This window comes from Camelus dromedarius, chromosome 14 (genome assembly GCF_036321535.1).
Source record: "Camelus dromedarius isolate mCamDro1 chromosome 14, mCamDro1.pat, whole genome shotgun sequence".
NCBI lineage: Eukaryota > Metazoa > Chordata > Mammalia > Artiodactyla > Camelidae > Camelus > Camelus dromedarius.
Genome location: NC_087449.1, coordinates 14,928,360 through 14,952,047, shown reverse-complemented (window position 1 = coordinate 14,952,047; position 23,688 = coordinate 14,928,360). Strand labels below are relative to the sequence as shown.

Genomic DNA, 23,688 nt, shown 5'->3' with positions numbered 1-23,688 from the left:
ACCCTAGATATTTGATACAGAAGATATCTTGTCATAGTATGGTAGGTTTTAAAAATAGAAGTTTTTCTCCTTTTTTAGCTTAAATAAAAAGGCAGACAGTTTTTTCTTATCTAAATCTTTATTAGAAGAAAAAAACAAATAGATTTAAAATAATGAGTAACAACAAATTTCATTAAATATTAAATATTTTAGTTATCAAAGATATTTAGACAATATGTTCCTAATATTTCTGCACAGCAGAAGCACACTGATTATAGAGCTCAGACTGTCATGTGCTCATGTGAGTTTGTTTTTGGCATAAAAGAATGTCCAAAGTCACAGTTAGATGTGATAATAGATAAACTGCCAGTAACTTGCTGTTGATTCTCAGAGCTTTCACAAATTATCATTATGCAATTGACATTCCCTTAGGGTGAATGTTTTATGGACTCTTTCTATAACACTAACACACTGAACTCATTTTCTTTAAAGTTAGTAGTACTAATAAAATTATTTAAAATTGAATTAGAAATTATGTTCCTGTTTATATTAGCACAATAAAAAGTAACATAAGTACACTGATTATTTCATATCAAAAGTTAGAAAATGGAAATAACACATAGAACACCTGATAATGTTAAAATCATTTAAAATGGAGCTATTCAGTCCGTGTCATCTGTGAGCACCCTTTCTAGGAGTAAAGTTTCCCTTTGTAATTTCTTAAAATTTCCCTTTCTACTCTGTGTAAAACACTGAGAAATGTAGTCTCGCACCTATTGTATTTTCAAAGATCTACCATAGAAAAGATTACATTTTAAACTCACTTGTAGTAAAAAAAAGAACAACAAGCCCAACAAGTGTCCGTTCAGGTTTTTTCTTGCGTATAGTACACATTCGTGAGTGTCCACTAGGCGCAAGGGAAATTGTTTATGCTGCAAATGTCCTCTGTCTAGTGAGGATATCAAACCTACTGAAATGACAAGGAGTTTCCAACCAGTGAGCGAAGAGGAAAACAAATGCAAGAAGACTTCTTTCAGTCACTGAACATTGCAGGTTTTTTTTTTTTTTTAACAATGTTTGTAAACTTGCCCACAAAAGCTGGGTAATATTAAACAGCCAGTAAGGCACTTTGTCAGAGAGGACGAAGTAGTAAAGGCTGGATGATTGACAATTTGTTTAATAGGAAACAGTCTATCCTTAGAGCAAAATCTGGAGTGGGGCGCTCCTCTTACTGATTTACTGTCAAACAGGAGTGGGGAAAACTTTAAAATCTTCTATTTCACTTTGTTTACCAATTTTCCCTGCAGAAGTCATTTAGTTGTAGTTTTAAAAATATATTAGGAGCTATCCAAACAATGTATCATTTTTCAATCTAAGACTTAAAACAATATTCACATATCCACTAGCATTTTTAAAACATCCAAGCCACTCTATTTAAAAATGAATTACAAACCAAAAGATCTCGGTATAAAAAATGTTCCATGTTATTAACAATTCCCTTGCGACTTCTGATGGCTTCACATATTACAGTATAAGCTTTGGTATAAAACATGCACAAAAAGCCAACAAGGTCATGAATCCAGTGTTCCATACACAAAGCACTTATGAAACCAGAGGAGCACAGACACAGCAGATGAAGGAGAGGTAACACCGCTGCAGGATGACCAGCGTTTGCACTTCTACTGCTTCTCAGTTTGTGCATTTTGCTCTTTCAAAATCTTCAGCAGAGACTGACTCATGTAATAGGGTCTTTCAGTAGAACCATCGTTTCTTTCTAAATCTTCCACTAGGAGGAAGAATGGCATAGGGTAAATATCAACGCAAAACTGTAAGAGAAGTAACATCGCCATCTGCTGCACACTTGCTTTACAGCAGCTCAAAATGTTATTTTTAAAAAACAGCAAAGTTTGGCATCAACATTATTGTAAACATAACTATAAGAGAACAATCAGCCCTTGTGATTATGTCAGTAAGATATTATCTCATTCTGTGTACCAGGTCTGATTCTGCCAATAGCACCTGCCTCTCAGCTGCATGGTTGGGGAAATAAGTTTTATCTTATTTTGGAGAGCAAATGAAATTACATACACACAAAAAAAAGATGTATGAAGAATTTCTGAATTCACCTTCAAGTTCCTGAAAACTATTATGCACTCAGTTTGCCTTCTAAATTACCATATTTGTTCAAATTGCTTTTGTCTTCTGAACAACAATTTAAATAGTACAGTTTTTTTTTAATTTGTAAAATTTTGGTGAATTTCAAATCCTTAAACTGTAAATTTTGAGAAGTATTGCTCTGATTTTTTCACAATTACTTTAAGTTCTTTGTAAGAAAGAGGCTTCTAATTTTTTTCTCAAAAATAATGCTCATTTTCAGTCTATATATTTCAATGGCACAAAGAAGTAATTAATGAAATTTTTTCTGACTAGAATTAAGCACATAATATAGTTAAAACTTCTCTACTTAGAGATTCCTTAAGTATTAAAAAATTATTAAGAAATATTGAACCAAACGACATTTCCTTTTCCTATGACTTTGTACCCGAGGGTTATATTCTTAAAATATAGCTAAGTTTAGAATGTATCTCCATATAGTTCAATGAATACTTTTACTGTGGAGAATTTTCTGGTCTAATCAGTAGATTTAATGTTAAACATTTAACACATGGCCTCCATCAAGTACCAAGAATCTAAAATACAGAAGTTATGATTGTTAGAATTCTCCAAGTTAATCTCCTTTGTATTTATCAATTTGCTAACTTCTAGAACAGCCAAAAATATAAGGAGAAAATAGGCAACTAGTTTCACACATGTTGATTTATATTTTATTCAAGTGATTTTCCAACTTTTATGTGTATCAGAACCACTAGAGAACTTTATAATAAATCACAAGCTGTCCCACACCCAAATACTTTTTATCAGACTCTCTGAAGGTGGGGTACAGGTATCTATAACAAATTCTCAGAGTAATTCTGATATACATACAAAAAATTAAAAATTGTTTTGTTTCATCATTATGAATTTTTCAACTACTTGTAAAAGGGGACTTATTCATTATAATTTTTCAACAGTTAAAATAGAGGTAACTATTTTACTAGAACTTTGTTGTGACCCCCGTATTGTTGAATAATACAATCATAATAACAATCTAGGAATATAGGTTATCACTCTTCTCTGAATTATCCTTCAAGGAGTATAAGAATGAAGAAGGCCCTTTGCCAAGATACGAAGCCAAATGACACTTTTGATCACAATAATCTCAAGAAAGTAAGCCAAGAACAAGATGGTGGCCATTACAAGGACCAACATTTTGAAAAGCTTCCCTATTCACTGGCTTCTTGCTATTAAGTTGCTATAAAGTCGGTCTAAATCTAGGTTCCTACACTTCAGGATCATTAAATAATAAGAATTTACATTAATTTGTAACATAATACATTTCTGACTCTTCTTGAATACATGGATCATATTCAGATCAAAATGTTAGATCAACATGTTCCTTTCTGTCAAGACATAAATAATCCTTATACGCAACCTTAGTGTAAAGGCCAAAAGGATACTATTGATTCAGTGCTGCTTTCAGGGGGTACGTTTTTACACTGTTAGCCATGTCATACGCACTTGCACACAGGAGATGGATAGGCAAAGTTCGCGAGTGTCTGACTCATGCTTTGCTCCGCCATGCAAAAGACTAAGGCATGGCTGCCAGAACCTGGTTTGCTGCTCTGGCCAGCAGGGGTGGAGTTTGAAAATAACTTTCCTCCTAAACCCTTCAGAAGGGATTTCCTAAACCACAGTGTGCCCCTTGTAAAGGTACAGATGAGGTACCTGTGGAGGGCTAATATTTCCTTAGAGGAAAATCTGAAGTGTCTTACTTATCTCTTCTCTTTCTTCATTGAAAGTTAAACTAAAATTAAGCCTTTTATCGAACAGAGCCACACGACCTCTTTAATCTAGAAAAACAGGCATGCTCATAAAAGATATAATCACTCTTGAAACAGACCCATACCGATCTTCTATATGGTGGGCATGGGAAAATAGGGATTTGTCTCCATTTGGGTTACAGACAAATGGCATGAGTTATGTGCCATCTCAGTTCCGTTTAGAATATTTCCACAGTGGCCAGAGGTTCATATTATTGGAAATGACATTCCAGAACTCAGATTCAACCTCACTGTAAATATAATTTCTCTAAAATAAAATGGGATCTGAGGCTTCCACAGTAATTTTTACCTAGCAACCCTCGCCATGGAACCTGTATGACATTAACGTGTATATGTCTGTTATGGTCTCAAATCATTTACTGAAATATACTTCCTAGGGAACCGTTACTACAAGTTTCGTCACAGTTTAGAGAGTTGTCCACTAGCTTGAACAGTATAAATATAACCATAGCACCATATTTACAAATTTAGTACCAAATGCTGGTTAACTAGAAATCAATCTTTTTATGGCTAATTGACTATACATTTACAGTGCTTTCAAAAATAGCCTGAATATCCTTTACAAATACACATTTATAAAAAAGAAAGGCTATCAAACTGCTGCAATGGGAAACAGCATGCCAAGTTATAAAAGTTTTGGAAACACTTTTGGCTATAGACTTTAAAAAAGATGTGTGACATTTACACCTTGTTCTTCAGTGGGGACCACAGTCTATCAAGTACCCCAGTTCAAATGCCTGACACCTCAGATGGTACCAGGTTCTGGCTTTTTAGGAATAAGCACTGAAATTTCACATTATGTAAAAGCATCATTTTCAAATTACAAATGACCTAATGTACAAAACTTCTACTTAAAAATGAGTGGCACTGTTTGGAGCTTTTCTACTCTTTCTGCTTCTGGGGAACTAGTTGCTTCTTGTTCAGAATTCCGTGCAGGGTAGGGGCTATGAAGTAGGGTTTTTCTGTAGATCCATCATTTCTTTCCAGATCTTCACCTGTATATGCAGCAGCCAAAGCAGGCAAAAGCAGCAAGCAGCAGCAGAATAATTATATGCATTTTTATAAATTGGAGAGTCGAACAGGGAAAAATCAGAGAAAGCAGTGTTAGAAAGTCAAACATAAGACAAATTAGTGCAGTTAAGTAGCTGATGCTGGTCAAAGTACGAAGCTTCAACCTCTGCCAGGAAGCACGGAAACTTCCTAAATGCCACCCACCCTCCAAAGAGGTTTATTTTGATAGTTTAGGGGTTAGTAAGACCTTTCATATCCTTTCAAAAGTGTTATCTTTAAATTCTATGGCTGTTCATTTCAGAAAGGTAAATTGCCTACATCCTCTGAGATGAAGCTGAACAAAAAGGGTGGTGTGGTAACTGTAGAGGATGAATGAATTTCAGAGTTTAAAGTTGCTCTTAATGGTAATCCACACCCTAACGTTACAGATGGAGAAACTGAGACCCAGGGATGTAAAATGACTCTCCTGAAGTCAAAAGCTCTGAGGCAACGAGGAGAGGAGGTGAGGACCAGTCTCTTGACACCTACTTCAACTCTCATCCTACTTAACTAAAAGGTGTCCTGTCCTAAATCCTTGCAGTTGGCCTCAGACGCCATTCAAAAGCTAATATCAGTGTTCCCTGGCTTCTGTAATACATGAGTTTACGTTTCTGCTTTGCTGAGGTAATGATACAACGATGGGTATTCACTGAGCACACATCTGTTGGGTGGTTGGAGGAAAGCATCAGAATGATGCTGAGAAGCGAGGAGAAGTTTGCATGGAATTAAATTTCCTGCAGATACATACAATTCACAGCTGATAATATCCCAATAAATATATAACTGCAACTTGATTCTTTGTTTTGACTAGTAATTAAAGTATTATTTTTTTAGCCTTTATTTATTATGAAATAAAGGATAAGAAAATTATGTAAAAGCATATAGGATAGTCATAGATTTATGAAACGAATCTAGATTGATTTTCATCCTACACTCTTGGGAATGGTTGGGTTATTGGTTTATCAGATTTTTATATTAGACCTCACAGTGACTTTCCTCACATAGGAAATGAAAAGCTAAGGAGGGATCATGTTAGATGCTGAGCATTTTTGTTCTTTCTCCCTTAATCGTATTCCTGTATCATATATCATGTCACATACTGTATGTCTATATCATTATTATTTTTGAGGAATTGGTAGGAACTGTGGTGTGGATCACATAATAAAGATAATAATAATCTACAACTATTGTTTTTTTTCCACCTTGGGACCAGAATTCTCACTGCCTTGTAATGTTGAAAGGATGCTGCTTCTATAAATGAACTGTTTGCAGTTGGTTTGCATTAAAAAAAAACACCAGTTTTCTGACAGCCAAGATAATAGGTAAGTGTGTGTGTGTATATATATATATATATATATATACACACATACCTAAGAAAGGTACAGTTTCACACAACCAGAATTTGGCTGAGAGCATCATTTAAGAAGAATGTTTTCCAAAGTTAGATGTTGCCCATAGTAACAGCTGGAGAGGGACAAGAAATACAGTTTTGTTTCTCTTGTTCTTTATTATCAAAGACAAGAATAGCCAAAAGGAAACTATTCACATTCAACACACAATGTGTTGAATAAGGCTGAAATCATACCTGATTTTCAAAAATTGGCAATTATTAATATAGATGAGTGGAAAACATTTCCTAGTGCTCAGATTTAAAATCCACTGTCAAAATCCAAAAGATTTGCCAAAGACTGGAAACTCATGGGTTCTAGACATTTCCTGGGATACATTCTGAGAAAGTTACAAGAATAGGGAAGACCCCTGTGGGATCTCCCAGTATGGCTCAGATTAGCAATGAAGATGAGAGAAGAAATCTTTGAACGTTCGAGAGCTCTGTCTCTTCTATGTCTTAGGCTCCCTTATTCCTGTTCTGCTTCTTCCATCTCATACCTGAGCGGAAGTTTGTTCATGTGGTATTTTGTAATGACTTTTCCTGACAAATCACACTGTGGCACTAGGAATTAAACATTCCGGTCTCATTCATAGCCAGAGGAAGGGCTACCTTGTATACAAAATTCTCCTGCTTTCTTTGTCTAGTTATTGCAAATTGATTTTTAAGTGTTCAAAAAGAAAAAAAAATAAGATCAAACCATTTTTTAGAAGGCCCTTTCCTTCAATAGATCTCCTAAAGTTATTGTCTCCTCTCCTGACCCCAGCATGCAGTTGGTGCTGTGGATTACACTAAAAAAAAAGTGTTTGTTTTATACAAGTGGATCACTCAGTAATGCCCTGTCATAGAATGTTTTCTCTCCTTCTCTTAAAAGCAATATGCCAGAGAAATAATCTTTCAGACGGTATTAGCTGTAGGGCTAACAAGTTCTGTTGTTTCACCTGCTGACCCCTCTTTCTAGGTTGAAGGTGAAGCCCAGTTAAGTTCCTGATGGGCACTACGTTCTCCAGGTATTTTTTAGATGAGGTACTAATAGAAAACATATCCATTCTGCATACATTGAGTTGCACCTGCCACACAGAGACACAGTGAAGAAACCAGTGCCGAAAGCTCTAGTGAAGTATCTTAACTCTAAGCATCGGAGTTGGTCTAGCCATTTCCTAGACGCACATCTCTGCAAATCCTGCCTCTCTGTCATTGTGTCACCTAGTGTGAACTGGCCCTACGTGTCTGAAACCATTGCCAGCTTGACTTTATCAGAACCTGTAAAGGCTCTCTTCAAAGAGTTCCCAAAGTCCAGCCTCAAAGCCCTCAAAGTTATGTCCTCAGTTGTTAATAAAGCACAACAGAAGCCAATCATTATTATAAACTTGAAAAGATTAAGAAATTTAAAAATAATTTCATGCTAACACCATGCCATGATGCCTGAGGTTCATTTCAGTAGTGGACTTCCCTGTGCTTTGCGAAATCCATCTCTCGGCTGTTAAGGTTTAAAAAGCACCTACTAAACAATGTCTCTTTCCAAATAAACACTATTTTGCAGTTTCAGCCAGGTCACAGCAAACCCACAAGCCAGCTAAGGACACGGGGTCTTAACCTTTGATCTTCCGTTTATCCACCAAGGGGGAAAACACATATACTGAAAACTTACAGAAGCAGATGAAGATTGTTTCAATACACATTGCATAGACGCTGAAGAACCCATGTGCAATTAGGTAAGATCCAATGATGACTGTCTGTAGAGTAAAGAAGAGAATGAAGATGTCATTAACTTGTCCAGAGGAACAACGGTGCAGCTTTAAATGACGTCATGATGAGAAAGCTTTGAAGGACTGTGTGCTGGAAAAGATTTCAACATAGAAACCTAAAAAATTCAATGATAATGTTTTTGAATGCCTTTGTACTGGGATTTAAAGAAAATGTACTAGATTACCTGCCAGTTTTCTTATAATTTTCCCAATGCCTACCAAAAACACCCGATTTAGGATCCTGCACACTGAGGCAGTAAAGCGTTAGGGCTTAAGAGCACACAACTGCCCAGGTTTGAATCACAGCTCAGGCACACACTCAGCAAGTCACTTAACCGCTCTGCTTCCCATATAAAATTGTTAGTGGAGAAGGGGAGAATGTGAGTATGACATTATGACACATGGATTGAATGAGTTAATACGTTGTAAGAGACACTACAGGGCTCTACCCAGGTCCTCTCCAGCTGCATCTATCCCCTAGTAGTTTGGAATGCAGGCTGCTGATGACTCAGCTGTTTCTCTCACTAGGAACTGCCCTCCTTGCAGGGCGCTGCCTCACCCAACGTTACACGGCTGTTCAGACGGCAGCCGCTGGCCAATGCCTGCCTGCAGCGTACGAAGGCCCAGTCCCTTTGTCAGAACTTCCTGTGATTATGTGTAAGGCCTCAGTTATACCTGCAGAATGGGTCAGCTTCTTCTTTTGCCCTGGCCTGTCCTCCTCATATCTTTTCAAGTGCATCTCAGGAGAACACTTCATAATAAACCTTCTGCATGCAATCCTCTGTCTCAGGGGGGTTGCTTCCAAGGAACCCAATCTCTAAAGCAGAATGAAGCTTGGCAGAAAGCAGTGTTAGCTAACATTATTTCTTCTACTCCTTTTTGGCTTTATTTTGCCATCTCTGATAAATCAGAGTCAATATTACCCAGATGCTCATGAAATGAATTGTGTCCCCTCAAAATTCACATCTTGAAACCTAATCCCTAATGTGATGGCATTGGAGGTGGGGCCTGTGGGAGGTAATTAGGTCATGAGAGTGAAGCCCTCATGAATGAGATTAGTGCCCTTATAAGAGAAAACAGGAGACATGATATCTCTCTCCAACATGTTAAGATACAGCAAGAAGGTGTCCCTTTGCAAATTAGGAAGAAAGCTCTCACCAGGAACTCAATGTGTGGGCACCTTGATCTTGAACTTAGCTTTCAGAACTGTGAGGAATAAAGCCCTGGTGTTTAAGCCACCAAGGCTACGGTTTTTTTTGTTGTAGCAGCCCAAACTTACTAGGACATCAGCTCTTACCAGCAAGGGTACCCAGTAGTAATTTAAAGATGTTGGTCCTTCTATAATCATTGGGAGTCTTTGCGTGAAGAGTAGAAAGGCCAGGACACCTACAGTGAAAAGGCAGAACATCTATATTACGCATTTGCAAAGGAATATGGCTTTTTGAAGTAAAGAAGCTTTTCTAAGCACCTGTCAAACTTTTTATTGTCATTACTGCTACCCGAGTACTGCTGCTTTTACTACTAGTATTACTAGTACTGCTACCACTGTTACTACTTACCTATGCACCCAGCAACTAGAATCTTCCCCAGGATGAGTACAAAGTCGGTAACTCTATCCATAACTGCAACTCTGAGAATCAGAAAAAAGAAAGTATAATTTCGTGTTAAAATGACATTTGTTCCTTGAAATTTATGATAGTAAATAATTCATGAATTCGTTTTGATATGTCTTTGCTGAAATTTTATTTGGCATTCATTACATGCAAGAAATGAATGTAGAACCCAGGAGTGAATTTCTGACTTATTTTTAATGAAGTAAACAGAAGATGGTATTGTAGGGCTGTCAGGTGCTACTGGTGGTGTCAGCCTCGCTCTCTAATTGCAGGACCTGAATCCTGAGGGTGGCTGCATTTGTTCTCGGATTTTGTTCACTCAGAGGAGGAGTTTTGGGAGGAGGGCAATAGTCAGAAACATGATGATAATATTCATGTAGGGAATTTCTTGAGCAGAAGGGATAATAAAAATGAGTAAGTGCCAATGGGTTTAAAGGCATAGGTGGATGATAGGATGAATAATTCTAAGATATAAGAAGACATTAGTGGTGTGAAGGACAAGATTTAAATCTATTAAATTAAAAGATAATATTCATATCTAATAAGACCACCAACACTTTAAATAACAACATGTGAAGTATGGATGCTCAAGGTTCACCACATCATTTATTGCAATGCTCAACCTGATTACTTACTTTAAAATGTTTCTCATCAGCAGATTGAAAGCATCTCTTGCTGACCTGCAGAAGTTTTTGCCATATATTGCGATCTGAGGAAGACAGTTGATTTTATCCTGGAGTCAGTAACATAACTTAACAAGAACAACAGACAATCCAGTGGCAGGAACATAAATTAATTCTCTATCACTCATACAGCTACTCTCTTTCTTCTTTTCCAACATTTGGGTTTGTGGGAGGCTAGGGAACTGTGTGTCCTCAGCTCTCAGAGTTATTGACAATAAGGTGTGTTTCAGTTGCTGTGTGCCCTTAAACTCCGTGGGGATTAGACAGCTGCAAACAGAGGTAGCTCTTCTTCTCAAATCCCAGGATATAGCTTCTGTCTTTGAAGTGTTTTGGCTATGGTTTGTTACTGAATGGGTTAAATGTTGCAGCATTCACATTAAAAATTAGACTCAGGAAACACAATGCCTTCCCGTAAACTTGATTTACTGATTAAAAGTTCAATACAATATTCTTACTGGAGGTACATTAATGATGCTGAATGTCTATGACTATTTGAGTCATCCCTCCAGATCCTATGTTACTGGGAATAATAAGCAAGTGTTACAAGGTTGTAGTTGCTAAATTTTAGAATGGTTTTTGGATCCCCTATTTAAAAAAATCTCTTTAGGAGCCTCCATATTCCCACAGGAAATAAGTAACAAATTCAGTTAGGCATTGTCAATTTCCAAACATTTCAACATAAGAATCATAAAAAGAAACAGACTCTTCCTTAAAAACACATAAATCCCACAATTAGAAGAATATTTTCTCAGAGTGAAACACAGACTAAGTAAGCTTTCCTCCCACTAAACTATCTAGCAAATTTTTGTATTTCTAAGGTATAATATTTTTCCTCTCCAAAAATATATTGAAGGTAATAATGAAGTACAGTTAAGTTACTGTCCCAACTAGGAAAACATAGCCCTGAATCATGCATTGGATTCACAAATTCTTATATCAACATGGTGATAAATTCAGCTGCCTGATATGTGAATGCTTTGGAGATGGAAATGTAGACATGGGGTTTGGGTTTGCAAAGAAGAAGCTTAGTAAACAAAAAATAATCTACTTACCATAACATAGGCATTTCTGTTCAAAAACCGTACTGCTTTTTCCAAACACCAGAAACAGCATCTCAGGCAGCATTTTAGGAATTTAGAGATGTTGCTCTGGGCCTCTATGAGAAGGGGATATTTACATCTATTAATGATTTGCAAATTCTATGAATCAAGAAAATAATAGTAAATTTTTAAATGGGCTTTTAAATTTTTTAATTGCAGTAAAACATCTATCCGATTTACTGTTTTAACCATTTTAAGTGTACGATTCAGTAGCATTAAGTATGTCCACAATTTTGTTCAACTATCATCACTATCAGTTTTTCATTCTCACATAGAAACTCTATATCCAATAATTCCTCATTCTCCCCTTCTCCCAGCCCCTGGTAACCTCTATCATGCTTCTGTCTGTATGAATTTGCCTCTTCTAGATACCTCATGTAAGTGCAATCACATAATATTTGTTCTTTTGTGTCTTGCTTATTCACTTAGCATTAAGTTGTCAAGATTCATCATTACATTTCTTTTTAGAGCTGAATAACATTCCATTGTATGTATATATCACATAATTACTAATTCTTTTATCTGTTAATGGAAATTTGGGTTGTTTCTATCTTTTGGCTATTGTGAATAATGCTGCTGTAGACATTGGTGTGCAAGTATTTGTTTCAGACCTTGCTTTCAATTCTTTTGAGTATATGTCTAGAAATGGAATTGCTTGGTCATATGGCAATCAAAATTTTTAACTTTCTGAGGAATCACCTTACTGATTTCCACAGTGGCTATATGGTTTTAACATTCCCACCAGCAATGCACAAGGGTTCCAATTTATCCTCATCCTATAAACACTTGCTATTTTTCACTTTTTTGGATAGTGGCCATTCTAATGGGCATAAAGTGGTACCTCATTATGGTTCTGATTTGCATTTCCCTAATAACTAATATTGAGAATCTTTTCTCGTGTTTATTCACCATTTATATATGTTCTTAGAGCAAAGTAAATGCAAGTCCTTTGCAGGAGGGACAAAGATAGTGATATAGGAGGCTCCTGAACTTCCCTCCTCCCACAGATGGACTGAAGGTACAGCTATACATGGAGTGGTTTCCTCTGGGATAAATCCAGAAACAAGCTGAGTGACTCCTATACATCAGGCAACTAAGAAAATCACACACTGAAATGGTAGGAAAGGCTGAGACACACTTGCCATAAACCCTACCCCTGGCACAGTACCATATAATTGGGACAATACCCCAAATCTCAGCTTCTCCCTGAGGAGTGAAGGGTTTGGACAGCACATCAAGGAGTCCAGCTTTTAAGGCTCCCACCAAAAGGACAGACTCCTCCCCGACCCCCCAATACTTAGCTCTGAAAGCCACAGGGGCTTGGGTTCACAAGTTCTATAGGACTATAAAAACAAGCGATTCTTAACAGGTACTTATGCTAACAATCACTATTCCCCCAGGGCTTAGCTCAGAGGGAGCAGGCAAAAATGCCCATCTTTCAGTCTTTCCCTGGGAGGGGACTAATGGCACACTTTGCAATCTGTTGCCTGAAAGTCTGGCTTCCAGTTTACACACTCTAGAGGCTAGCTGTGATCCTCCATGGAGCCAGGGGGAGCTAGTGGGTATTTCCACTGCCTTCTCTCTCTAGCTCACTCCAATCATAAAACCAGGTCACCAACATCTCTCTGGAAGGAGCTTGTACACATGCCTTGTGCCCCAGCTTTTGCAGCTACTGCCTAAGGCCTGAACACCACTTTGTCTGGCTCTGAGAGCCAACAGGACTTACATTCATGAGTCCCTCAGAACTGTAGAAAACAAATAATCAGTGTTTAAATTGTAAAGGAATGCCCCCCCCCCCCCCCAGCTATACATTCTGGTTCAGTGCAGAGGAAGCAGGCAAATACCCACCTCCCAGTTTCTCCTGGAAAGGGGCTTAACTTCATACTTTCCAAACAATTACCTGAGGGTTTAGCTTCTAATTTGCCTGCATCTAGGCTCTGACTGTGATTCTCCCCTTTGGGACACTGACAGGTCTAGGCACACCTTCAACTACTAATTGCCACTAAATTAACTATGGTGACTAGGACAGTCACAAAGGTTTGAGAGAACTGAAAGCTCAGGCTGGGCTAATTAATGAAGCTCATTTCCTATATGAGACTAGTCTCAAGTTGGGAAAGGTGGCTGTTTTATCTAATGCACAAAAACTAATACAAAGAATCAAGAAAAAAATGAAGAAACAAGGGATTATGTTCCAAATTAAAAAAATAAGATAACATCTCCAGAAACTGATATTGATGAAACAGAGATAATTGATTTACCCAATACAGAATTCGAAATAATGATCATAAAGCTGCTGACCACAGTCAGGGGAGCAATGCATGAACAAAGTGAGAATTTCAACAAAGAGATAGAAAATATTTTTTAAAATCCAGCAGAATTCATGGAGCTGAAGAGTATAATAATTGAACTGAAAAATTCAACAGTGGGATTCAACAGCAGAGTAGATCTAGTGAAAGAAAGGATCAATGAATTCAAAGACAAGGCAGTGGGATTCATCCAATCAGAGAAGCAAAAAGAAAATGAAAAGAGTGAAGTTAGCTTAAAGAATTTGTGAGACACCATCAATATACACATTATAGAGGTCCCAGAAGTAGAAGAGATGGAAAGAAGCAGAAAACATATTCAAATGACCGAAAATTCCCTAACTTGAGGAAACAAACACTCATCCAGATCCAGAAAGCACAAAGAATACCAAAAAAGATGAATCTAAAGAGATCCACATTGAGACACACAAAATTAATTTTCAAAAGTTAAAACGCAAGTAAAGGCAGAGGGGAAAAGTAATTTGTTGCACATAAGGGAATCCCCATAAGACTGTCAGCAGTTTTTTTAAGCAGAAACATTGCAGGCCAGAATGAAGTAGAATGATAAATTAAGAGTGCTGAAAGAAAAATATGCCAGCCAAGTTGTTCTTCAGAATTAAAGGAGAGATAAAGAGTTTTCCTGACAAACAAAAGCTGAAAGAGTTCATCACCAGTAGACCAGCCATACAAGAAATGTTAAAGAGAGTTCTTTAAGCTGAACAAAAGGATGCTAATTAGTAACATGATAATGAATGAAAGTATAGAACTCACAGATAAAGGTAAATATACAGTTAAATTCAAAATACTCTAAAATTATATGATGGTGGGTAAATCACTTATAACTCTAGTATAAACGGTAAAAGAAAGTATTAAAAAGAACTATAACTACATAACTTGTTAATGGATACACAATATAAAAAGAGATAAATTGTGACTTCAAATACATTACAGCATAAAATATGGGGGGAGTGTAAAAAAATATAGAGCCTTTGTATGCACACAAAGTACAGCTTAAAATAGATTGTCATAACTGTAAGATATTTTATAACAGCCTCATGATAACTACAAAGCAAAAACCTACAGTTGATACAAAGAATCAAAATATATCACTACAGAAAATCATCAAATTGCAAAGGAAGTGATAAATAAAAAAACTATAAAACAGCCAGAAAAACAATTGACAAGATAGAAATAGTAAGTCTATAGCCATCAATAATTATAACTGAATGTAAATGGACTAAATTCTCCAATCAAAAGACATAGAGTGGCTGAATGAATTAAAAAAAAACAACTCAAATATATACTACCTGTAGGTCTCATCCTAAAGACACACCTAGACTGAAAGAGAAGGATTGGAAAAAAGATTTTCCCTGCAACTGGAAACCAAAAGAAAGCAGGTGTACAACATATGCCTGTGTCAGTCAAAATAGACTTTAAGCCAAAAGCTGAAACCAGATACAATACAATGATAAAAGGATCTGTTTATCAAGGGGATATAAAAATTATATCTATCTACCCAACACTGGAGCACATAAATGTATAAAGCAAATAGAAACAGATACAAAGGAAGAAATTAATAGCAATATAATAATAGGGCTTTCAAAACCCCAATTTCAATAATGGATAGATCATCCAGACAGAAAATTTAAGAGAGAAACATTAGACCTAATTACACATTAGACCAGATAGATTTAACAGACATTTACAGTACATTCCATCCAATCACAGCAGAATACACATTCTTCTAAAGTGCATATGGAACATTCTCCAGGATAGATCATATGTTAGGCTACAAAACAAGTCTTAATAAATGTAGAAAGTCTGCAATCACATCAAGCATTTTTTCTAAACACAATGGTATGAAACTAGAAATTACTTACAATAAGAAAATTGGAAAATTCACCAATATGTGGAGATTGAATAGCATGCTACTGAATAATCAATGGGTCAAAGAATAAATCAAAAGAGAAATCAAAGAGTATCCTGAGACAAATGAAAATGGAAACACAACATACCAAAATGTATGGGATGGGATGCAGCAAAGCAGTTCTAAGAGGGAAGTCCATAGCAATAAACACCTGTTAAGAAAAAAGAAAGATCTCAAACAACCTAACTTTACACCTCAAGGAATTAGAAAAGGAAGAAAATAAGTACAAAGTTAGTAGAAGGAAGGAAATAGCAAAGATCAGAATGGAAATAAATGAAACAGACTTAAAAATAATAGGAAAGATAAGTGAAACTACAAACTAGTTTTTTGAAAACATAAAGTTGACAAACCTTTCTCTAGACCATTTGAGAAAAAAGAAGAGGAGGCAAATTCAGAACTGAAAGAGGAGACATTACAACTGATACCACACATAAAAAGGATCATGGTTCAGACTACTATGAACAATTATACACCAACAAATTGGACAACCTAGAAGAAATAGATAAATTCCTAGACATATACAACTTAACCAAGACTGAATCATGAAGAAATAGAAAATATGAACAGATCAATGACTAGTGAGGATTTTGATTCAGTGATCAAAAAGCTCCCAATTACAACAACAACATAAAATCCAGGATCAACTGGCTTCACTGGTGAATTCTATCAAACATTTAAAGAAGAATTAATACCAATCCTTCTCAAATTCTTTCAAACAATAGAAGTGGAAAGACTTTTTCCAAACTTATTTTATGAAGCCAGCTTTACCCTGATACTAAAGCCAGATAAAGACACTGAAAGAATAGAAAATTACAGTTCAATATCCCTGATGAACATAAATGCAAAAATCATCAACAGAATATTAGCAAACTGAATTCAACAGTGGGTAAAAAGAATGATACACCAAGATCAAGTAGGATTTATTGCAGGGATGCAAGAATAGTTTAACATACACAAATCAATAAATGTGATGCTCCACATTAACAAAATGAAGGATGAAAATCATATTATTGTCTCAATAAATGCAGAAAAATTACTTGACAAAATTTAACCTTCTTTCGTAATAAAAACTCTCAACAAACTTGTTAAATAAGGCCTCAACATAGTAAAGACTATATATGACAAGCCAACAGCTAACATCATAGTCAATGATGAAAAGCCTCTAAGCTTTTCTTCTAAGATCAGGAACAAGACAAGAATGTCCACTCTTGTCCCATTTTGTTTTAATTCAGTACTGGAAGTCCTAACCAGAACAATTAGGCAAGTTAAAGAAATAAAAGGTATTAAAATCAGAAAGGAGAAAGTAAAATTCTAATTGCAGATCACATGATAATACATATATATAAAACCCTACAGTCTCCAAAAAACTATTAGAACTAACATATGAAATCAGTAAAGTTTCAGGAAATAAAATAAATATACAAAAATCAGTTGCCTTTTTTACACTAACAACTAGCTATTTCAAAGAGAAATTAAGAGAACCATTCCATTCATAATTGGATCAAAAATAATAATATACCTAGGAATAAATTTGAATGAGAAGAAATACTTGTGCATTGAAACAGGTAAGTGGAAAATAGCCTATGTTCATGGATTAGAAGAATTAATATTAAAATGTTCATAGTAGCCATGTATGTACAAATTCCATGCAATCCCTATCAAAATTCCAATGCCACTTTTCACAGATATAGGAAAAACAATCCCTAAAATTTGTATGGAAACACAAAATATCCAAATAGCCAAAGCAATTGAGAAAGAAAAGCAAAGCTAAAGGCATTGTACTTCTTGATTTCAAGCTATTACAAACCTATAGTAGTCAAAACAGTCTGGTATTGCCATTAAAAAGACACATAGATGAACAGAACAGAATACAGAGCCCAGAAATACACATGCATATATGGTCAATTAATTTTTCACAAAGGAGTCAAGAATATACAATGCAGAAAGGACAGTCTCTTCAATAAATGATACCGGGAAAACTAGATATCCACATGCAAAAGAATGAAATTGGATCCTTACCTTACCCCATACACTGTAATCAACTCAAAATGGATTAAAGACTTGAATGTGAAACCTGAAATCATAAAATCCTAGAAGAAAACATGATAAGCTTCTTGACATTGGTCTTGGCAATGATTTTTTGGATTTCACACCAAAAGCAAAGGCAACAAAACCAAAATAAACAAGTGGGACTACATCAAACTAAAAAGCTTTTGTATAGTGAAGGAAACTATCAGCAACATGAAAAAGTAACCTACTGAATAGTAGAAAGTATTTGCAAACCACATATGTGATAAGGGGTTAATATCCAAAATACGTAAGAATTTATAGAACTCAATAGCAGAATATCACAAATAATCCAATAAAAAATGGCAAAGAACCTGAATAGAATTTTTTCAAAGAAGACATACAAATGGCCAATAGGTGCATGAAAAGGTGGTCAACAATACTTATTATCAGAGAAATGCAAATCAAAACCACAGTGAGATATCACCTCATACCTGTTAGGATGTTTATTATCAAAAAAACAAGAGATAACAAGTGTTGGTAAGGATATAGAGAAAAGGGAACTCTTGTACACTGCTGGTAGGAATGTAAATTGATGCATCCACTATGGAAAACAATATGGAGGTTCCTCAAGAAATTAAAAATAGAATTACCATATGATTCAGCAATTCCACTTCTGAATATATAACTGAAGGAAACACAATGACTGTATTGAAGAGATATCTGCACTCCAGTGTTTACTGCAGCATTATTTACAATATCCAATGTGTGGAAACAACCTAGGTTTCATTAGATGGATCAGCAGATAAAATAGTGGTATAGACACACGATGGAATATTATTCAGCCTTAAAATAGAAGGAAATCCTACTCTTGCAGTAATGTGAATGAAGCTGAGGAGCATTACGCTAAGTGAAATAAGCCAGACAAAAAGTAACATGCATGGTATTGCTCATAAGTCGGTGGGCGGGAGTTGAATGTATTATATAAACAGAGTAGAACTGTGGTGCCATGTGTGCCACATACTGGGAAATAAGGAGAAATAGAGACAGGCTGCTAAAAGGGTGTGAGCTTTCAGCTATATGATGCGTAAGGTTTCAGGATCTAATGTATAACATGTTGAGTATAGTTGATAATACTATATTGTATAAGTAAAACTTGCTGAGAGAGAAGAGCTTAAGCATTCTCCCCAAAAAGGGGGAAAAAAGCTAAATATGTGAGTTGAACAGATGTGTCCCACCTTAAATGTAGGAATCCTTTCACAATGTATATGTATATCAAATCATCATGTTGTACACTTTAAAAACATTACAATTTTATTGTCAATTTTACCTCAGTAAAGCTAAAAAAAATTACTTGATTTAAAAAATCCTTTGCCCATGTTGAATTGGGTTGTTTTATTGTTTAGTTGTAGAAGTTCATTATATATTCTGAATATTAGTTGCTTATCCAGTGTATGATTTGTAAATATTTTCTCCCATTCTGTGGGTTGTATCTTCACTCTCTCAATAGTGTCCTATGATGCACTTTTAAAAAATTTTGATGAAGTGTAATTTATCTGTTTTTTTTTTCTTTTGTTTACCTGTATTTTTGGTATCATATCCAAGAAATCATCAATATATCCAATGTCAAGAAGATTTCTTCCCATGCTTTTTTCTAAGACTTTTACAGTTTTAGCTTTTATGTTAAGTTTTTGATCCATTTGGAATTAATTTTTGTATATGGTGTAAGGTAAGGGTCCAACTCCTTTCTTTTGCATGTAGGTATATAGTTTTCCTAGTAACATTAGTTGAAAAAAATTGCCCTTTCCCCATTGAATGGTCTTATATGTGAGGGTTTTTTTGGGGTTCTCTATTCTATTCCACATCTATATGTCTGTCCTTATACCAGTGCCACACTGTTTTATTACTGTAGCTTTGTATTGAGTTTTGAAATCAGAAAATGTTAATGTTCCAACGTAGTCGTTCTGTTTTAAGATTATTTTGGCAATTAATAATAAAATCTTTTAATTCTAAGCAGAGTTTATGTGTTTATGAACTATATGTGTCATGTATGAAGATTTATGCCAATAACATCCACATGTATATTTTAAGAATGACCTGTCCTGAGCTCTAGACTTGGGACCACCTGATATTCCCACTGTGCTTCTCAATATTAAAAACAATTTTAAATCTCTTCTTTGAAATTTACTTCTCCTGGTTTCCACATCTTAGCAAATAGCATCATAACTTCTGTTTTCTTTACCACTGCTACTCTCCCTACCCCTGCCCCCCATCTTTAATCCCTCAACTAGTCCCATTGGCTTTTCCTTCCAAACATATCCCCAGTCTGACCACATCCATTCTTATTACCATAGTCCAAGCTACAGTCATCATGTTTCCCCAAGGCCCTTGACCCAGTCTATTCTCTTCATAGAAGTTAAGAAGTCTGAGTAAAGATAAATTCTGGAATCTTACGTTTAAGACGTTTGTCCAAGTACTCTAGGATTAATCTAAACATTTGAACTGTTGCAAGAATTAAAGATCCAAATGCTAGGGATCCTGTGTGATATCTGGGCAAAGATAAAAGGAGAATAAAGGTTAAAATATCTTTACTATTAACTAAAAGGATGTTAGTTCATTTTTATTGGTAAAAGGGATCTGCAGAAGGATTGGTAAAAAAGAGCTTCTTACACTCTCTTACTCAGATTGACAAAGGTCTCCATAGAGGATTTTAAACCATGTACATCTGTTTTGCACTTCATTTACAGAAGTGATACCAATAGCCTGTCATCATAAAATAGTATATTTGAGCTGAGCAATAAAGAAAGAGAAAAGCTAATCCTTAATATTTGATTTGGTGCCCTCCCCTACCTCTTCTCTCCAGTAACCTTTCAGAAGGATATTAGCCTGGGTAGGGCATATACAACTGTGGCTACAAAACCAGACAAAGCCGATGGACATCCAGGAATCTTAAATTATACCTTTGACCTCATTTGTACCTTGCCACTTGAATTACAAGCAAGGTAGAAGAAAACTATCTGGGAAGACAGGTATAGGGTTCCATGTGAAACTTACCGTATGGCTCGTCCAAATGCATTAAAAAGTGGATATGGTGGGATGTCATCAGGTTTCTTCAAGGCCCAGTAATAGGAAGCAAAGGCACCAGCTAGGGCACACTGACCCAATGCAATGACAAAGTTTATAAGCCAGAGAAAGACGAATAGGTTGAATATCTGGAAGGTAGTAATGTACTGATGGTACAAGCTTTTTCCACCATAGAAAGCAAAGTTACACTGAGCCCCAGGGCAAGCTTTGGCAACTTCAGTTGTATTAAAAATCTGCACTCAGGAAGAAAAAAAAACCAATATGAATAATATAGCATTCAGTGCCATTCCAAGATAGTACCTTCCCTGCTTTGTCTTGTGTAGCCCTTAATTGCATGTCCTGCATTTTTTCTATTAATTTCTGTTGTTATTCTCATTTTCTATAGTATTACTTTATATAATTCTTTAATGAGCTCTAGAAAGTATCTCATTTTTCGTTATATGTTCATCATTCTGCATCCACTACAATTTTACATTTATTAGTGCTGTTGTTGACCATACTGCCTTGTAGGTCAAATGACAAATGAGCTCAGGAAATAATAGTGCTTTTTCTCTATTCTGCCCACCATATTGAGTGCCCTCCTTTTAATGCCTGACCCACCCTCCCAACCCCTCCAAGAATCCCCATCAATGCACAGGCTCTCTATTTCAGGATGATTCCTACAACACTGATAGGTGAAATGTAAGTAGGGTTCTGTATTTACATACATAAAGGAGAGCCTCTTTTACTTACCTTTGGGTCACAGGTTTTATTTTCATGTTTACATTGCCCCTCTGGAGTTATGACTTTGTATATAGGTACCCCTGATGTAGCCAAGTAACTGAGCGAACTCTATTAAGGATAGATAAACTGTTTGCTGGTAGGTGGAAAGTCAATGGACAAGAAAATAATGCAAGTAACTAAAAAATCCGCTGAGAGATTATTTTCAAAAAATTTATAATCTTTTAATAATTCATTCATTTTCAAATGCATAATTATAAACATGGGTCAGCTGCGCTGAGTGGCCCCTTAAAAACAGTGAAATATATAGGAGATCTTTTAGGTCTTGCCAAGGAGCATATATGCGAAGACAAAACTAAAACAAAATCTACCAGATGACCTATTTGAGGGGAGATCCAGTTGGTACACTGAAACTTTTTTAGAGCTTGGCAGGCATCACCATCATCATCAACTCAGTTATATTCTTAGGATGTTCCTAGACTCCCCATGATATGTGGACCTGAGGTTTAAAGAGGTCAATGACCAAAGGATACATTGCTATCACAGCCCAGTAGGAAATGCAGATTGAGAGGAAGATGAAAGTTAAAACTGGATAAATTAATGTAGTAGGGATATATCCAATGGCTCTGAAATAAAACAAACAGTTGAAATTCAAAATGATCCAAAAATCATAATTTCTCAATGAAATTTTTTCTGTTAGAACTAGAAATAAGCCTTAAACTGATTTCCTTCTAAGAATGGTGGTAATAACCAAAGACTCTTTTTTGTTGGTTTTTAAATTCTAGTTATTTATTCAGTTTTAGTAAGTTAGAGGCATTCTTCCAATGCTCATGTTTGATTTGTGCCAAAAGTTCCCCAAGCCTTCTCCTCTTTGGTCATTTCTGTCTGACTCATAAAGATCTGATGTATTATAACCATGGTATTTCTCCCTTTTATTTAGACTTTTAAAGTTGGAGAGGACCTTGAAGATCATCTGATCAAAAGTAAGAATCCATCCCTAATTCAAGAATCCTTTCTGAAATTTCTTCAAAATATGTTCATTAGTGTCTGGTGCACATTGAGTGAAAGAAACTTACTTTTATATGATACAGCTTATTCTATTTTCTTAACAACCAAAGTATTAGAAAATTCTTTCTCATCTGCCTGCCTGTAATTCGCATCCACTACCTTCTGGAAAAGAAGTGGCCATCTTTTGCTTACAACAATCCTTCAAGTAACTCATTTTTTTAGTCTCCAGCAAAATCATTCTTTTGGCATTTCTTCATCAACTATGGTTTCTAAAATATTCACCATCCTAGTTGCCGTATTACTATTTTTGAATAAGACAGCATACGACATTGAATTAAACCCTCTGCTGTTTGATGTAGCCACTGAGAACTAGGATGGAGCTATTTTCACTTCTAATGCACTGACGCATCTTAGACTTGTTTTTGCATTTGTGACCTTTCCACCTCACTGTCTGGGCTGTGCTGTTCTCTCTTTCCTCCAGACACTGCTGTTTAGTGAATTACTCGGCATCCCTATGTTTACCCTGTATTCTCACACCCATTTATTCCAGCTCTTACTTTCCCTTGAAAGAGTGATTAACTTGTCACAGTAGTAATTGCCCTTGAACACACATGCACACACGGAAACATACACAGACACATTTAGAGGCATAGCAGTGGGATAAGTTACGGTGAATAGCACAATATCATACTATTTAAGAACTAAACCCAACAAATCGGTAGTTTCCAGTGGCTAATGATAGAGCTTCAGTTATTGTGGGAAGGAGAGAGGGTTTAATTTAACAAACTACTTGTTAACTATCTCAAACACTGGCTTTAGGTGGCACTATTATTATTATAGATGCCAATTATGTTAAAATAATCCTTAAAGACTGTTTAAAATAATTTGGTCCTTGGTCATTAACAATTTAGTTTCCGTCGTTCTAAATAGAGAGCATGATCTGTTAGCTTTATAGTAATAATTTCCTTTTTCCTTCCATGCATTTTGCAAAAGTTTAAAGTATTATCCTCAAGTGACCTTTTGAAACAGTTTAGAAACTGTAGGTGTTACCACCTCCCAGCATTAATTTTATGAAAAATTGTGTTTATTTTGCAGCATTTTAAAATAAAAAAATGGCTGTGGGTATAAAGTGCTCCTG

At 35.8% G+C, this 23,688-nt stretch overlaps 1 protein-coding gene across 1 annotated transcript in view; it reads right to left on the bottom strand.

Moving 5' to 3' along the window:
- Positions 1-222: 222 nt before the first annotated feature.
- The window catches only part of SLC44A5 (solute carrier family 44 member 5), a 158,643-nt gene continuing 135,177 nt past the window's right edge, over positions 223-23,688 (bottom strand). The window contains exons 12-21 of the mRNA XM_064493447.1: positions 22,076-22,168; positions 21,555-21,642; positions 20,793-21,055; positions 20,193-20,287; positions 11,454-11,557; positions 10,354-10,427; positions 9,665-9,735; positions 9,403-9,491; positions 8,009-8,093; positions 223-1,765 (exon numbers count right to left, since the gene is read on the bottom strand). Coding sequence (XP_064349517.1) covers positions 1,659-1,765; positions 8,009-8,093; positions 9,403-9,491; positions 9,665-9,735; positions 10,354-10,427; positions 11,454-11,557; positions 20,193-20,287; positions 20,793-21,055; positions 21,555-21,642; positions 22,076-22,168 — 1,069 coding nt within the window. The 3' untranslated portion in view covers positions 223-1,658. The remainder of the gene's footprint in view (positions 1,766-8,008; positions 8,094-9,402; positions 9,492-9,664; positions 9,736-10,353; positions 10,428-11,453; positions 11,558-20,192; positions 20,288-20,792; positions 21,056-21,554; positions 21,643-22,075; positions 22,169-23,688) is intronic.